General features: G+C 46.0%; 1 protein-coding gene across 2 annotated transcripts in view; it reads right to left on the bottom strand.

Moving 5' to 3' along the window:
* Nucleotides 1-13,875: 13,875 nt before the first annotated feature.
* Nucleotides 13,876-18,470, bottom strand: part of TMEM260 (transmembrane protein 260) — a 73,260-nt gene continuing 68,665 nt past the window's right edge. The window contains exon 16 of one of the 2 annotated variants that reach the window (XM_042989780.1): nt 13,876-15,106. In XM_042989780.1, coding sequence (XP_042845714.1) covers nt 15,056-15,106 — 51 coding nt within the window. In that variant the 3' untranslated portion in view covers nt 13,876-15,055. Of the gene's footprint in view, nt 15,107-16,690; nt 18,469-18,470 lie in introns of those variants that run through there. The other variant, XM_042989781.1, reaches the window with a different exon arrangement.

Raw genomic sequence — 18,470 nt, 5'->3', positions numbered from 1 at the left:
GGCCTCATGAGGGCAGAGCGTCCCCGCCTCCCCTCTTGACTTGGAGCTTGGCCAAGTGACTTGCTTTCACCTGTGGGATGTTAGCAAATGGGATGGCAGCAAAGGCCAGAAACGTGCTTGTGGGTTGGGCTTTCTCTGTTGGCTTCTGCCATTGCCACGAGAGGAACACACTCTGCTGGGCCCAGAGAAATGAGATACTTTGAGCGGCCCGGAACCGAGGCCAGCTGTACCCCACCTAGACCGGCCGAACTCCAATCTAATTACAGATGTGTAAGCAAGAACCGCATCCTTGCTGTCGTGAGCTGCCGCTCATCTCCAGGCCACCCCTCCTCCACTTTCTTTACCTGTTCTCCCTGCCACGTCAGGCACCGCAGTCTCTCAGCTGTGTCCACAAAGTTCTCTCTGCTAGCTCCTTCTCCTCAGCCCTGAAGCCGGCCCTGTTCTGTCCAATCATTACATTGACGCCTGGCCCTCCTCCAGGAATCGGCCTGTTTCTCCTTCTCAGCCTGATTTCCTGGAGACCTGTTCTTACCAGCTGCTCAACCCCCCTGCCCCACCCCTCCACACTGAAACTGGGTGGGTGCCTCTACCCTCTCGTGAAGCTGCTGTCCTTGGACTGCTTCCTCTCAGTCGTACTTGACCATGGACCACTTCCTCCCTGCCGGGCTCGCCCGCCTTGGTCGTCTGATGCCACACGGACTGCTGCCTCCCAGTCTCCTTCCAGGGCACCACTTTCTCTGCTTTTCTTTTATGTTCCCTGGGGCTCCTCTTCTTCTGCTACTCTCCGCCCTGCAAGTGGGAGATCACAGGCACTCCGGAGGCAGCTTCGTGCGCCCTCTATCTGTCCGTGGCCTCCAATCCTCATCTTCAGCCCAGAACTCACTCCTGAGTGCCAGACTCATGAATCCAGATTCCTAATGGAATCTCATTCCTTTATTCAACAAACATCTGACTGAAGACTCCTATCTGCCAGACACTGTTGTAGGTGCTGGACAGTAGTGAAAAAAAACCCGACAAAAAGCCCTGCCCTCATGGAGCATCTATTTTACTAGAGTAGGGGAAGTCAGACAATAAAGAAGCAAAATAAATACTATGTTAGAGCCACTGGAAGGCGATGAACAGAGGAGGTATGTCAACTGCCCATGTTTTTAAAGACTCACCCTGGGGCGCCTGGGTGACTCAGTCGGTTGAGTGTCTGACTCATGATTTCAGCTCAGGTCATGATCCCAGGTCATGGGATCGAACCCACATCGGCCTCTGCACTGAGTGTGGAGCCTGCTTAAGATCCTCTCCCTCTCTCTCTTTCTCTCCTTCTGCCTCTCTTCCCCACTCACATGCTCTCTCTCTAAACTTTAAAAAAATTTTTTTAAAAATAGAGGCTCACCCTGGCTGCTGTATTACAAATAAACAGGGGTGGGTGGGGGTTGGGCAGGCAGAAATGGGGATACTAGTTGGTTTCTATTTTTGAGTGCCCTTAGAGGCACCTCAGACTCAAGACTCCAAAACTGAACTCATTATTTTCCCCAAACTTGCTCTTTCCCTGTGTTCTGCAGACCAGTGAAGGGCACCCAAATCCCTGACTCCAGCCAAAACCTGGAATCCCTGCCCCTTCCCCTCTTATCCAGCCAGTCACCAATCCAGTCCGTTCTACAGTCTAAATATACCTCATTCATTCTTTCATTCATTGTTTCACTCATTCACCGAATATTACTGAACACAGAGCTGGTTTCAGACCAGTATTAGAGAGGTGAATGAACAGATACGATCCCTGCCCTCTTGCCCCTTAGAATTTAATGTGGGAAAGAGACGATAAAAACAAAAATGAGCCAATAAATATATGACTGCCTCTCATGGCAAGGGCTATAGAGAAAATGAATTAGTTTCAACGAAGAAAAAAATTGAGAGAACTAGTTTCAATAAAGAAAAAAGTCAGCCCTATGCCTAGTGCTGCCATAGCAAATGACCACAAACTGGGTGGCTGAAAACAAGAGAACGGTATTCTTACAGTTCTGGAGGCCAGAAGTCAGAAATCAAGATATCAGCTGGGCCATGCTCCCTCTGAAGTCTCTAGAGAAGAATTTTCCCTCATCTCCTCCTAGCTGCTGTGGTTGTTGGCACAATTTCTGCCTCCCATCTTCTCATCGCCTTCTTTCCTCTGTGTCTATCTTTGTGTGACTTCTCTTCTTATAAGGATACCAGTCATTGGATTTAGTCATTGGACGCCTTAATCCAGTATGACGTCATCTTAGTCACATTTACAGAGACCCTGTTTCCAAAGAAGGTCACATTCTGAGGTTCTGGGTGGACATGATCATTTGGGAGCCACTCTTCCGCCCGGTACAAATGGCAAGATCTTTTTCAGGCAGATGGAGCAGTTTTCACACAGGCCCTCAGGTAGGAAAGGGCTTGGACCATTTGGGGCCAGGCAGGCTGAAATGTGAAAGGACTCAGAGGAGGGAGCTTGGAGAGAGAGACAGAGCCGGATCATGGAAGGAGGAGAGAGAGAGACAGAGACAGAGAGAGAATGAGACACCAGTGATGCAGAAGAGAAGACGCTCAAAGGAGCAGAGTCCTTGAGAAGGTGGCCAGCCCAGGATTTCAGGCTGTCATGGGTGTTGGCTTGTGATGGGAGGAGGCCTCGGGAGTGGAGAAGGGGAAGATGGGCACAGACGCAGGTGGGTGTGATGGTGAGGGGCAGAGAAATCCTTTCTAATGGCTTCTATTTTCTCAGCGACATAGGAGACAGCTAAGAGGTGAGGGAAGGGGGCCGGAGGTGAGAGGAGAGAAAGCAGCTGGTTGTGTTGACTGTAAGAGACCAAGCTTCCGAGGACTGTTGGCAGGCTTGCGGTTCTCCAGGGTATGCCCGTTTCCTTCATGCCCACCGCCACCCAGCTCAGGCCACACCAGCACCTCGCTGTGACCGCAGTCACCTGCAGTCCTCTTCCTCCGGCCCTGCCTCTGCTCCCAGGAGATTCCCTCCAGTGCCACCGCCCTCATCACTCTAAATTCACAGGGCATCACGCCCCAGTTGGAAACACTTCCCACAGTGTCTCCTTGCCTTCAAGATACAATCCAAACTCTTTAATGTGGCTCTTAAGACCCCTTACGAGCTGGTCCATTTTGGCCCACAGCTTCATTTCTTGCCACGTCTGCCTCCAATTCTGCACCTCCACCGTCTGCGTCCCTTAAATGTGCCATTCCCTCTCTCCCCTCCAAGGCTTCGTACTCACCATTTCCTGCTTCCTGCGGTAGTCTCCCTCCCGACGTGCTGGCCCCCTCCCCTCATCTGTCCGGCTAATTCTCCTCCCATCCCCGAAGCCTGGCCCCCTCCCCAGGCAGCCCTCCCTGGCATCCTCCCACGTACAGGTGAGGGGGGTAAGTGTTCTGCATAATCCTCTATGCCACCCTTACTATAATGCAATTGCTTCGTTACTTATCTTTGGCCCTCACAAAGTTATAAACCCCCTAACGTACCATATCTATGTTTTTCATATTACCTGACATATAGTAGATACTTCAGAAAAACCTGTTAGAAGCACCTGGGTGGCTCAGTCGGTTGAGGGTCCAACTTCAGCTCAGGTCATGATCTCATGGTTGGTGAGTTCGAGCCCCACAACGGGCTGGCTGCTGTCAGCGCAGAGCCTGCCTCAGATCCTCTGTCTCCCTCTCTCGGCCCCTCGCCAGCTTGCACTCTCTCAGAAATAAATAAACATTTAAAAAACCTGGTTAAATAAGTAAATTAATGGAATCATTAAAACAGTTTATGTCTACGCTGAAGGTCACAAGTAACTCAAAGCTTCAGAGCAGTTGATCTTGCTTCCCTCCAGGCACAATGCAATTGCACTTTATTTACTTATTTTTTATTTGTTTTTATTTTTTTAATGCTTCTTTATTTATTTTGAGAGAGAAAGCACAAGCAGGGAAGGGGCAGAGACAGGGAGAGATAGAGAATCTTACGCAGGCACCACACCCAGCGCGGAGCTTGACATGGGGCTTGGCTCGATCCTACGACCCTGGGATCATGACCTGAGCTGAAATCAAGAATCAGTCACTTTTCTTTTTTTTCCCCCTTCTCCTCCCCCATGGGTTTCTGTTAAGTTTCTCAGGATCCACATAGGAGTGAAAACATATGGTATCTGTCTTTCTCTGTGTGGCTTATTTCACTTAGCATCACACTCTCCAGTTCCATCCACATTGCTACAAAGGGCCATAGTTCATTCTTTCTCATTGCCACGTAGTACTCCATTGTGTATATAAACCACAATTTCTTTATCCATTCATCAGTTGATGGACATTTAGGCTCCTTCCATAATTTGGCTATTGTTGACAGTGCTGCTATAAACATTGGGGTACAAGTGCCCCTATGCATCAGCACTCCTGTATCCTTCGGGTAAATTCCCAGCAGTGCTATTGCTGGGCCATAGGGTAGATATATTTTTAATTTTTTGAGGAACCTCCACACTGTTTTCCAGAGTGGCTGCACCAGTTTGCATTCCCACCAACAGTGCAAGAGGGTTCCCGTTTCTCCACATCCTCTCCAGCATCTATAGTCTCCTGATTTGTTCATTTTGGCCACTCTGACTGGCATGAGAGAGGGAAGGAGGCAAACCATAAGAGACTCTTAAAAACTGAGAATAAACTGAAGGTTGATGAGGCGGTGGGAGGGAGGGGAAAGTGGGTGATGGGCATGGAGGAGGGCACCTGTTGGGATGAGCACTGGGTGTTGTATGGAAACCAATTTGACAATAAATTTCATATTAAAAAAAAAGAATCAGTCACTTAACTGACTGAGCCACCCAGGCACCCCTTTTTTGATTTTAGAGAGAGAGTGTGTGCATGAGCAGGGGTAGGGAGAGGGAGAGAAAGAGGGAAAGAGAGAGAGAGAGAGAGAGAGAGAGGGAGGGAGGGAGAAAGAATCTCAAGCAGGCTCCATACTTCAGCGTGGAGCCTAATGCAGGGCTCAATCCTATGACCCTGGGATCATGACCTGAGGCAAAATCCAGAGTTTGATACTCAACAGACTGGCTCACCCAGGCGCCCCTGCTCTTTATATTGGTGACATCAGGGAACCACACTCTGTGCGGCCATTCAGACTCGGCTGACTGTTCAGGCTCTAATTCTCAGGTGGACTTGTGACCGTCCATCTCAAATTGCATGAAGCTTTGTGAGGTTTTCCCGGGTCTTTCTGGTCCTATCTACTTCCTGTCTCTTCTGCAACCCTTGGTCTCTTTCATTCCATTGCAGGTTATGCTTTTCTTTATAAGTGGCCTTCCAGCTTCTGAAAGCCTTGGGATTGTGTATCTATTGTAGTCTCTTGGTCACTTGATTTTGAGTTCCCAGAAATTCTTTTTTTTTTAAGCTGTTCCTTTCCTGTACGTTGTCCCAGTTCTGACACTCGAGGGGCGCTTCCTACTCTGCTTTCCAGCAGCGTCCCAAGGATGGACTTCTACTCACACCCATGTTGTCCTAACATGGCTTCTCAAGTGACAATGCCGAGTGGACGATGCTCTGGGGTCTGTTTTGTGCTTCTTGCCTATGGGCAGGCCGTCTGATCTTTCTCGAAGTATGTTGATTCTATTGCTCCTGTGCGCAGACCCAATTCCTGCAGGTGGCCGTGACTTTACATCTTTAACCCATTCCATTAATGATGTAGCTGTTCCTTCTCTTACTTCTAGTCTTCACAGCAGGAAACTTCCCACCAGCTTCCATGTCATTAGTGGGTAAAATCAGCTGCCTCTTGCCCTTCCGCTCCGTGTTCTAGTTATGTACTGATTACCATCGCAGAAAGCAGACACAACACATTGATCTTTGCTAATTCCTCTATTGCTAGGACAGAGGAAATAAAATAATTCCCACCCTCCCCTGCCCTTTTTGTGTTAACCTCAGTACCTATAAATTCTTACTGGAAAAATCCTGCATTACTGATTTGTCCATTTCTGAATGCACATTATTTTTATTGAAGAAAAGAAGCTACTTGTTCTTGTATGTAGTTTGTAAATAAGCTTCTTCAAATAAAAGTACGCTTTCACCTCTGTACTTGTCGGGACTGTAGCAAATCCAATGTATTAACGTTCAACACTTACTCCAACTACCTTCCAGAATGCCTTCTGTACTGTAGAAATGCAGTGAGAATGCAGTTGTCATTTCCCAGAGGCCCTTGCAGCTGGAGTTCCAGATGTGAGCACAGCTCAGCCATTCGGATGCACTCCATGGGATTTGGGAGGCAGGAGGAAGAGATAGCCCTCGTTTCTGCACTTCGCTGGCAAGCACAGTCAGGCACATTTAGCTCCCCTGTGTCTGATCACTAGCTTTGCAAGTGTCGAAAGCAGTGGTGGGATGGCCACTTGCTGGCATGATTTCCAGAGGGCACTTGGGTGGTTCTGGCTGTAGCAGGGGCAAGGACCTCCTGACCATGGTGGCTTCCTGAAGATGACAGTGATGTTAAGGTTCTGGAGTGGAAGGCAAGAGCCGTAGCTTCCAATTTTAACAGAGAGCTTCCTTGTTATAGAAGGGTATAGCTCTGATGGTGGTCAGGTTCTGCAGAGCAGTGCTGAGGTCATTCTGGAAGGTTAAACTTGGAACCTGTCTCCTCAGTCCTTCCTGCGATCCTGAGAGCCATTTAGTGCCTTGTAACAGTCCCTTTCTAGTTTCCCTAGCTGGCACAGGTTCTGTCCTTTGTAACAGGAGCCTGACTGATATACCACAGGAGTACTTACTTGCAATATTAAATATAGTTTCTGATTAGAAAGATCTGACGGCAGGAGAAGCAGCTGAGAGGGAAGATTTAGGCATTTATTAACAGCTGCAACTATATAGGAGCCAAATCAGGACACTTGCCATTTTGGGCACACATGCGACTTTCTGCGACAGCAACACCTATAGGATCTGGGGGCGTGGGTGTGAGGCAGAGCCCTGGAGACCCTAAGTCTCACATTAACTTGAACCTATCCTAAAACTCAGCCCTAAATCCATAAGCCTGCAGGTCAGATTCTTCTGCCACAGCCTTTTCAATGACGAATGTCCCCTCCCCATTCTCTCCCTGTTGTCTCTCTTTCCTTGCCTCCTCTCCTGCAGGAGTCCTTCACCACCATCTTTTCCCACAACATACATGCGTGGGAGACACCCAGACACCAGGGGGAGGAGTCCATTTGTAAAGAAACCTTGTGATACAAACAACACACAGAAGTTTCAAGGGAGACATGAGAACAAGATCTGCAGTCGAGCACATACCTGGGAGAAAGCGCTATTACCCCTATGTGAAAAGCACAAAAAGGGGGCGTCTGGGTGGCTCAGTCGGTTGGGCGTCCAACTCTTGATTTTGGCTCAGGTTGTGATCTCACGGCTCCTGAGTTCGAGCCCTGCTTCGGGCTCTGCGCTAATAGCACAGAGCCTGCTTGGGATTCTCTGTCCGCAACCCCCCCCCCCCACCCCCCGCCACTCTCTTAACACTAAAGAAATTAAACATTAAAAACAAAAGCACAAGAAGGGGAAAGTGGTTCACATGGCATGGGGAGAGGCTGTCCACAAGAACGGGTCTAGGAAAGGGCAAGTCTCTTCTCTTCTGTAAGTGTCGGTTCTATTTCACTACAAGTTTCGTATCAGGCAATACTTTGCTCAAGGTGCACAACTTACAGCTCAAAACGACACAGCATGTCTCCTGACACCCTTGAGCCCGCGCTCCTGGCTCCCCACCCAGAGGCTACCTCTCTGGCTAGTGCCTTCCCCAGCGCATTTTCCCCGTGGGGTGCCTCTGCTCCGGGGGTTGAGTGGAAGCCTCCGAACTGGTGGGGAAGCGCTCCAGAGGGGGACGAGGTGTCTGCGGTGGGGGGCGGGGGGGTCCCGACAACCAGGATTCCAGACACCGCCCCCCCCCCCCCGGCAGTGTCTGGCCACGGGTCAGATCATGCACGTGGGCAGGACACCAGTGGCTGCCCAGTCCCGGTCACCCCTCAGGAGACGGCTGATTTGCGAGCAGGAGGTGGGCGCACGCCTTTCCTTTCCTTTACCTTATCCAAACAGGTAACGCCCGTTGCCTGTTAGTTTCATTACGCTGTGCCCCGCCCCCTCCCCCCAGCTTTCCCTTCAGGTTACAGGGCTTGTGGCAGGTGTCTGTTTATGTATGTCATGTTGTTGTTCTTTGGGGTCCAAATACGTGCATCTGAGGCCGAAGACTGTTTGTTTTGTAACCTAAGTGGGCCTGCCAAACAACCCTCTGCCTCGATCGTGGAAAGTCGCCCTATTCGGCATTTACACACGACAAATTTGTGCCAGTTATCGCAGGTATTGAGAATGGGACAGAAGAAGAGACAGGGAACCTGAGTAATCCTTTGGCAAGTCTGAGTGTGACACAAGATTCTGTTCCTTCTTAGCCATTCTGTGCCTCGCTCCTGATAATTTTGGGGTCTGTTCTGTCTCTTGCTATGAGAATTAGCATCAGCAGCTTTCAGAATGACTTACCAGTTAACCCCTCCAGAAATCTTAAGACATTATTCTTTTCTTCTCCAAATTTCCCATCCCTAAGCCTTCTAATTCTCCTTCAAATTTCCATCTGTAAAGTTAATACAATCCAATAAGAAAATAATGTGCTCTTGAGACGTTGACATGCTCAGAGCCATTTTATCCTGCCCTAAAGCCTGGAAAGTTTGAATTTTCCTTAGGATAAAAAAGTAAGAAATAATAGAATAATTCACTGTACTGTAACAATTAAATCCAGCAATTTAACATTGCGCATTGGTAAATATAATGCTCGTAACAACCAAAAGTCTCCCATGTATTGACAGACAAAAACAAAGTTATAAATCTAAACCTCCTATTCCGAACCACATTCCTAAATGTAAATAAGCATCCAAGCATGTTGCTACATATCTTTACAGAAGCAATTACAAACAAGCCTTATCAGTCGCTAAGTCACCAATGCACACAACGCTTATCTGCTATGCCCTCTACTGGATAGAGTACACAAGACAAGTCGCATTATTTCCAATTAATTTTTGGCATGATCACCCTGCATCTGCTTTAGGAATGCAAGGCGTGAAATTTATAGTAGCAGGTTTAATATTCCAACCAGCCAAAATTATTTTGCTACAAGGACTTACCTTTGGTGGAATATTTGGGGTTGGATTTTTTTTTTTAAATACATAGATTGCTTCTCCCCTTCTTGCAACCCACTGTCCAAACTCTCAAGCTGTCACCAAACTCAGTACGTGGCAGGAATAATTTCATGCTGAGTAAAATGTGTTTAATTTCACATCCTGTAAGAATAATTACTTAGCATAATGCCACTTAAAATGTATTTCTATCTGCAAATGCTAATGAAGCTACAAAAACCTGAATCATCTTCGGAAAGAATTAGGGTATTAAGGGGGCTTCTCCTTCACTCCCTCTTCTCCTGTAGTGACTGCCTGAAGAGAGAAACCGGGACCACAGGAATAATCCGAGACTAGATCCTGCTGTCTTTAAACTGGGTGTGAGTCCAGTGGCTTGTGGGGAATTTAATCCCACAGACCTCTGCTGAGCCTCCCTAAGATGCTGGAAATAGAGCCAAAGGCTCCCTGGAGATACCCAGTCCTCACCCAGGTCCCACTGGATAGGCACCAGCAGGTAGCTGAGGCCCAGTGCCAACAAGGACCACCTACCCTGATGGCAGGGCTGGGGGCAGGCCTGTGGCCTTTGGCCTTAAGGAACTTGTCTCTTGATCACTGGTGTGGCCAAGTAGTGTAGACCACTGTTCTAACTACTGCTCATCTTGAGGCTGAAAGCGGTCAACAAAGAACGACAAGGAGCAAGAGGAAATAGGAGTACTTTGCCTTTAAAGAAGTTAAAAAAAGAAAAACAAACAACCTTTTTATTTTGAAATAATTTTAGGATTACAGAAAAGTTGCAAAACTAGTTAAGGAGCTTGGGGCGCCTGGGTGGCTCAGTCGGTTAGGCAGCTGACTCTTGACTTCGGTTCAGGTCATGATCTCACAGTTCGTGAGTTTGAGCCCCAAGTGGGGATTCTCTGTCTCTCCTTCTCTCTCTGTCCCTCCCCTGCTGGTGCGCGTGCTCTCTCTCTCAAAATAAATAAACTTAAAAAAAATAGTGCAGGAAGCTCTTGAATACCCTTCACCCAGCTTCACCTAATAGAAGATCTTACTGAGCACAGTACAATGATCAAGACCTAAAAACTGTTAGTACAATGCTTTAACACTACAGACTTCAATGTGAATTTCACCGATGTTTCCACTAATATCTTTCTTCGGTTCTAGGACCCGAGCCAGGATCCCACATTGCCTTTAGTTGTCATATCTCCTCAGTCTCCTTTAATCTGAGACACTCTGTCCTTCCTTGCCTTTCATGACTTTGATACTTTTGAAGAGTATTCGTGGAGTGTCCCTCACTCTGGTTTTGTGTGATGTTTTCTCACAGTGAAACTGTGGTCACACATCCTGGGCGAGAGTACGTCAGAAGTGCTGATTCCTTCTCACTGCTCTGTAGAAGTGGGACCCGCTCGCTTCCTGCAGGGAAGTTCAAGGAGGCAGTGTGTGGAGGGCCTCAAGGAGTTGGTGCGCCTCTAGAACCTGAGTGGTGGGTCTCAGGAGAGTTAGGCACTGAGCCTAAGAGCACCTGACAGGCTTCTCTTACCCGCCTCTTCCTTTCTCTGTTACTATGAATGGTGACGGGAGACGTGAGAACATTTCCTTGCTATAGGAAGGCAGCACCAGTGTTTTTAAGTAATCTCTACACCCAGTGTGGGCCTTGAACTCACAACCCTGAGATCAAGAGTCGAATGCTCTACTGACTGAGCCAGCCAGACACCCCAGCACTAGTGTTCATTTAATCCGGTGCCGATGAGATCTGCAGAAGGACAAGGGGCAGCCAGGGAAGGCAGAGTATGGTGGGTGGTGGTGGGAAAAGGTGGTGTGGGAAGAGGACCACATGGTGGTGGGTCCAGTGCCCCCTTTTGTGGACTCAGCAGGGCTCTAGATAACCTGAGAATGAGATGCAGACATCTCTGTGGGTGGGAACTTGTTCATTTGTATGGAGGGAGTAGTGGTAAAGTTTCCAATCAGCATTTGTAACAGTGAAAAAACAGGTTTGATATCCTCAGCGGGGGCTAAAGAGTAGTAGTGGTGGCAAAAAAGGACCTTTTGGCAGATTTTTAAGACTCGCACTTTGGCTTTCTCCCCCTCTGGAAATGGAGGCTCCACAGGGGACAGGCCCTTGTCTGTCTGGTCCCCCTCTCCCTCTGAAAACCCAGTACACGGGCCTGGCACCTTGTAGGAACTCAAAAAATGTTTTTCCTTTCTGTTAAGTATTTATTTGTTTATTTACTTTGAGAGAGAATGCATGAATGGGGTAGAGGCAGAAAGAGAGGGAGAAAGAATTCCAAACAGGCTCTGAGCTGATAGCACAGAGCCTGACGTGGGGCTTGAACTTATGGACTGCAAGGTCGTGACCTCAGCTGAGATCAAGAGTTGAATGCTTCACCGATTGAGCCACCCAGGCACCCCCAAAATGTTTTTTTATTAAATGAATTCATTCATTCATTCATTCATTCATTCATTCATTCATTCGAAGGAGAGAGAGAGCAGTGTGAGCCAGGGAGAGGGGCAGAGAGAGTAAATCTTAAGCAGGCTCCACACTCAGCCAGGAGCCCAACTTGGGGCTCAATCCCATGACCCTGGGATCATGACCTGAGGCAAAATCAAGAGTCGGATGCCTAACTGACTGTGTCACCCAGGCGCCCCAAATGAATTAAAAAAAAAAAAAAAAATAAGCGAGTGAATGTAGTACTCAGGCACTCCAGTCATCCCCACTGGGAAATCTATGACTTTGTCCCAAGCATGGTTTTGAAAGCCTAGCACAGGTCCTGAGATGAGGACTCCAAGCTTTCTGCCCCATGTCTGTCCTCTAAGTGCTGTGAGAAGCTGTGTTGGGAGGAGACTACTCTTTGAGAGGTCTCTGGGACCGACAGACTACACACTGTTTGGGGGAAGGTAGAAACAGATCAAATGTATAGATGGCAACATCTAAGTTTGGAGACAGAAGGCAAATGGTAATAGTTGAAGCTTCCTTCCTGGTGGACCATGCTCTGGGGAAGCCAGTAGGAAGAGGGAAGGACCATTGTGGCACGGGGCTCACACGGGATGGATCACACTTGTGTGTGTGCACACACACGTTCACATTGAGACATTTCCCTTATCGATGAGACTGATTTCATTTCTTCATCTGCTCAGTGTTTCTTGGTTACTTTCTTTTAATTTCCAGTCTTCCATAGAAGTTAAATAGCACATTATTTATAATTATCGTTGCAATTGAAATTGAATTGTCTATTTCATGCTTTCCAGATGCATATTTAGGGAGGACTTTTTTAAAAATTTCTTTTTAATGTTTATTCTTGAGAGAGAGGCAGAGCATGAGCGGGGGAGGGGCGGGGGGGGGGGAGAGAGAGAGAGAGATAGATACAGAATTCGAAGCAGGCTCCAGGCTCTGAGCTGTCAGCACAGAGCCCGATGGGGGCTCGAACTCACGAACTGCAAGATCATGACCTGAGCTGAAGTTGGATGCTTAACTGACTGAGGTGCCCAGTGCCCCTATCGAGGACTTTTTCAAACATACAAGAGAGAAGCAAAGCAGAAGGAGGCTCGTTACTCATTTTACTCAGGTGTATAAAATGGATGAGAGCTGGTGTTACCGGCATGTTAATGAAAGCAACTGGCATTGTGAATAGTTGCTACGTGCCAGGTACTCTTCAAAGCACTTTATACATATCGACCCACTTCATCCTTGCAGACATATCATCAGGTGAATCTGTTATATCACCCACAGTACAGGGTGTATATACCCACTGTATATACCCAGGTTATATCCCCACTGTACGGAAAGGGAAATTAAGGCACAGAGACACTTGCTCCAAGCCATCCAGCTAATGAATGGCAGAGCTGGGAGTCCAGCTCTGAACATGGTACTGTCCAGTGCTTCTAGTGCAACCCAGAGAAGGCCTGTGCTTTCTGGAACAGCCTGTAACCTGGGAAAGTGAATGGAAGACTTGGGAAGGACTCCGTTTCTACTCTCTGCTCTTTCAGGGACAAAATGAGCCCAGCAGGCACACATCCTTACGTGTGCTTCTTTGTGCAGGCAGTCAGGACCCGAGCCGCCCTTCCCTCACTGGAAGGCCATGGGGTGTTCCTGCAGGAGACTAAGTGCGGTTACGGGGACCTTCAGGGATGAGACGAGGGTTTTTGTGAAGGTATTTATCTAATCCTGTGACAATCCTGCACTCTAATAAAAAAGGAAGATAGAATCTCCATCCTTACCAAAATTTCATGAAATTGCTTTAAAGCAAAGTTCTGGTTTTGTTTGATTCTTGTATAGGTCACACATTTTGCTTTTTTCACAAGTTACCTTGTATTAGCTCATAGTATTCAACAGATTTAGGTTCTGTGGATCAACTCACTGTTCAGAACGCACATGCAAAAGGAGAAAAGTAAGGTCACATAAATGTTAACCCTGTGAAATAGGTCGCCTTTATCAAACGCCCAGGGGGCACGCAGCGTGGTTCGGGTGGTCTCTGTCTCATGGGTTATACCAAACTTCCTCGCCTCCCAAAGAGGAAGGGCCAAACTACTTTCAACTCTCACAACTCAGTGCGGGAAATTTAGGTGATTTCAGATCACTGAAGCCATTCAGTGGATACTAATTGGAATTAGTTGTTTTGTCAACAACATAGTTATTGATATGACTATTATTATTGTTTATAGAGTTTTACAAATCATATATAGTCAAGAGCCAAATTTGGAAGAAATCACCATTACCTAAACACTGAATTGGTAACGTTCACAATTAGAAAACGAAACCTTTAGGTCTTCAAAGAGGAAGCTGCCTTTCTGGACACTTAAAAATATTTAATAGAGTGGCTGAACCAAACAGGATAATCATGGACACTGGCTCCTGATGGCCTTGGTTTCTAGGGAGAAGAGTCTAATTCGCAATCAGTGAACATTCCAGGGGAGCTGGGACATATTTCCTTCTGTAACACACAGAAATACTATTATGTTTTGAATCCTGCTTCGGAGGGGTAAGGAATATATAGATTAATGCGACATTTTTTCAATTGGAGTTTCCAGTAGCTGATTCAGCTGGAAGGTAATTTATGCTAACAACTTCCAAGATTTTAAAGCGACTTTTTCTTAACACACAAAAACCTTTTCATTTCGGTGTATGTTCCTAAGTCCAGAATGGGTAAGGAAATCCTCTGTCAGAGACCAGGGATACAACTGACTCTGTCTAAAAGGGAAGGGGAAGAAAAGAAATTACATCCCAGAGGTCTGGAGAAGGGGAAGAAAGGAATTCAGCGGATGGCTTTTAAACCGTGTCCTACAACACAGTTCTTGGTTTTACATACCATTTGCCTCTAGAAAAGTTTATCGTAATTTTAATAGGGCCACATCATTTGGGGACTTTAATGTGACACACAGTTGACAGCAGAATGCAGCGGTTTTAGTGGACTGTGATGGAAAAAGGGGAAAGTACACCAGATTGAGCGCAAAAGCTCATGTTCTCGTCCCAGCACTGCCATGACCTAGCTGTGTGATATAAAGCAAGTCTCTTAGTGCAGGCGTCACTTTTCTCATTCATTAAACTAGATTACTTGTGCTAGTTATACTAGATGATCCCTTATTAGCTTTTTTGGCATTAACGGTCAATAAAGTTGGGTAAATTCTCCACGGCCAGTGGCTCTCCAATTTATTCTTTACTGTGATCCACAACGAGAAGTACCTTTTCTATTATGACCCAGTTCACATACATGTATAGATTTATATATAAAGGTCTTACACACACACGCACACAGATATATAGTATGATATATGTGTTATACGTGTAACCACATACACATGTATAGGAAATGAAACTGAAAGTTTCATCAAAGAATACCCTTGTCCCCTCAGATGCATCTTGATATTTGTATTCTATTTCATGAAGAAAGAGATGGTCAATTTCCACTAACTTGACTTCATGACCCAGGATGACAATCACCATGACTAGGCACAGTCCTGCACTGTGTGGAACAGCCTCAAGGTGAATGCAAGGTGACCGCATAGGCTAGTGGTGAGAATGCTGACCACTGAAAGGAAAAATATAAAAACAGTGTAGATACCAGTCCACATATTGAAGGAATGTATTCTAATTTTAGTAAAAAAAGTTGTGACACACTAAATAAAAACAACCACTAGGTACAAGTACTCTCCCATCAGTGAACTTTCCCATTTTTTTAAGTAATTAAAAAAAATTTTTTTTATGTTTATTTTTGAGAGGGTGGGGGAGGGGCAGAGAGAGGGAGACACATTCCGAAGCAGGCTCTAGGCTGAGCTGTCAGCACAGAGCCCTACGCGGGGCTCAAACTCACAGACTGTGAGATCATGACCTGAGCCGAAGTTGGACGCTTAACCGACTGAGCCACCCCAGGCACCCCTTAGGTATTTTTTTTTAAGTTTACTTATTTATTTCTTTTGAGAGAGAGCAAGTACATGCGGGGGAGGGCTGAGAGAGAGAGAGAGAGAGAGAGAGAGAGAGTCAGAGAGAGAGATTGAGAGAGGACCCCAAGCAGGCTCCACACTAACAGCGCAGAGCCCGATGTGGAGCTCAAACTCACGAACCGTGAGATCATGACCTGAGCCGAAAACAAGAGTGTGACGCTTAACCGACTGAGCCACCCAGAGCGCCCTGAACTTTCTTGTTTTTAAGTGATGCATAATTGAACTTTCGGTTTTCAATCTTTTTTTTCCCCAATTATTTATTTTTTTATTTGAGAGAGAGAGAGAAAAAGAGAGCGAGCTCAAGCAGGGGAGAGGGGCAGAGGGAAGAGTGAGAGAGAATCCCAAGCAGGCTCCCCACTGTCAGCAAGGAGCCCAGCACGGGGCTCAAGCTCAACAACAGTGAGATCATGACCTGAGCTGAATCAAGGCAGCTTAACTGACTGAGCCACCCAAACGCCCTTTCATTCTTTTATAGACAAAACTTCTTGAAACTTTCTCTCACCTGTTAGACTGGTTAACTCTTAAATCAAAGGAAACCTAGTGCTTTGGTCAATGAATCATCTTCCATTTATAAACAATTCCTTTTAGCGTTTTCCATAGCTTTTGCTAGAGTATTTTAAAAGAGCCCTTGTTTCTTATATATTAACTTTTAAAAGCACTGTTAATAATAATACAATAATATAATGCTTCCCTTCTATTTTTGGAACCTATTTTGAGGGAAGATACCATAAGAAGATTCCAGTCCTTGTGTCTTTTACCCTGTCTTCACATCCTAGATCACCCTCTGTTGGAGTTTTTGAGTTCACCTCTTGGCATGCCAGAGTATCCTTGGGATTTCTGTCACGATGCTCATGAATCTAGGGTACCAGGTGACACCTGTAGGTCCCATCACACCATAAGCCAATGATGAGAAAACTGGGTCTCATTTCCCAAGCAGCGTTCCCCTTTTGGCTTTAATCGCTCACACTTTCCCATACAAGCAACCCCCACAGGTATTAAGGGTATTTTCAGTGGTTCAACCGCCTAGGGAATATTTCATTTAGGTGAGAAAAATCTCAAAATGTCTTCTTTTTTAGAAGGTTACATGCAAAATAACCCCTTGTAAGGTAACACTTCTAAACACAAGATGATCATGGTGTGCATTATTTTTAAAAACAGGATATAATGTCCATTTATTAGTTTATAATCTGTACATAATACAAAAATAACTGATCGATATAAAGATTACACTCCATCTCTTGTACTTCTTTCGCCCGATAACTACTTACACAGGTTTACAACAAATTATAAACAACTGAAATTATGAAAGGGTTAAATCTCAGATTTCGATTTCTATTGATTGTTACAATGTTATTTAACACTATCCTCCCCTAATGGCAAGTAAGTACAGGACTGGAGAATAGTGGCCCGGTATCACTGGGATGGACACCATCCTCTGTGTTCCATCCATCTTGTGAAGCTTTCTCAACCTTATCAACTCAACTTTTCTAACATCATCACAGTACCTATGTTATTGAAAATTAACCCCAACCATTCATGCTTTGGATCTGCACAAAAGATCCAGATAACTCCACGTATAGGTCAGTAATTGTAGGCTTCCTGTTTATAGTTTTAGCACCTCTACCCATCTCTCCCCCTGACGTTTTTCTTTTTGCAATAGGACATAAGCTAACCTTCCCAGTACGTATAATTTCCACCAGATATACATTACATTGTTGAAGAGCAATCAGAATTTTTTTCAGAAAAATCCCTTTCTCAAGATATATTCCTATTAGTTTGCTTTCCTATATCCAGGTAAGCACATTGTGTTATTCCTGAGGCTTTTTTTTTTATACCATCCTATGCTGATCCAAATCAAACAGACCTTTAGAGGGTACTGACAATGACGTCTTCATTAAATATGATCGCTGCTAAAGCTTTAGCTCCGTGTTTGCTCTGTAATGCTGTGCCAAGATATGGCCTTTAGATGTTCCCAGAATCCCTGGAAACGTGACTTATTTGTTTGTGAGCACAAGCTTTAGAGTGATTTTTGCAGCCACAACAAAATATGAGGATGAATCTTTCACTGGGCTGGAAATTTTGTCTTTACCCAACCATTGGGCTTGGAGCCACTTAGAAGAAGAGGACTACTCTACATTGGTGCAACTGTAAAACATACCAGCATTAAAACAGAGCAAAAGGATTTGCTCTAACAGCGAATTTTCATTTCTTCTGAATATTAAAAGTATTAACATTTCTAAATTCCAATGGCTATTGGTGGGAACTGTAAGGAAGGCCTCACATTGTAACTTTCAAAATACAAATTTAAAAAGCCGGTCTTCATATCCTAGCCTGATGACTTAAAGAAATCAGCAGGGTATCAAAAAATAACCCTAACACTCAAAATGGGCTTTGTTTAGGTATCATAAAGGCTAAGTCAACATAGTGGTTCTACCCTAGGAAGATGGCCAGAGATAACATTTCACAATTTCTACTAGAAGATCTCAAGAAAGCATACTAGTAATTGATGCCCTTCCAGTTTGGCTTTATTTTGAGTAATAGGACAAAAGCACTTAAAAAAAAAAAATGAGACCTCTGAAGAAAGCAAAGGAAAGAGGAAAGTCGAAAGTAAGAACCAAGCACAGGTCCCATCAGTGGGAGTGCGGCTGGGGGGCTTTGTCAGAGGGCTCGGAGCCACAGTCCCCTTCCCTGCTTGCCACCCGTGTGCGCCAGCCTCCGCGCCAGGCAGGAGGGCACTGCATCGCGAGGAGAGGCAGACAGTTTTGTCGGCTCCAACTTGCCCTTCAGGCCAAAGTCCGGGCAGAAGTTGGCCTTGTGGGGTTCCTGTCGCCCTGCCAACCCGTGGCACTCCCGGGACATTGCTAGGAGAATCCTGGCCAAATCCTGCATGAGAAGTCACCTCCTTCACATTGTCTTCCATGTCGGGGGGTTAGACTAAAAGAGACCCCTTCT

The sequence above is a fragment of the Panthera tigris genome, chromosome B3 (genome assembly GCF_018350195.1).
Source record: "Panthera tigris isolate Pti1 chromosome B3, P.tigris_Pti1_mat1.1, whole genome shotgun sequence".
Classification (NCBI taxonomy): Eukaryota; Metazoa; Chordata; class Mammalia; order Carnivora; family Felidae; genus Panthera; species Panthera tigris.
This window is presented reverse-complemented; position numbering and strand designations above follow the sequence as displayed.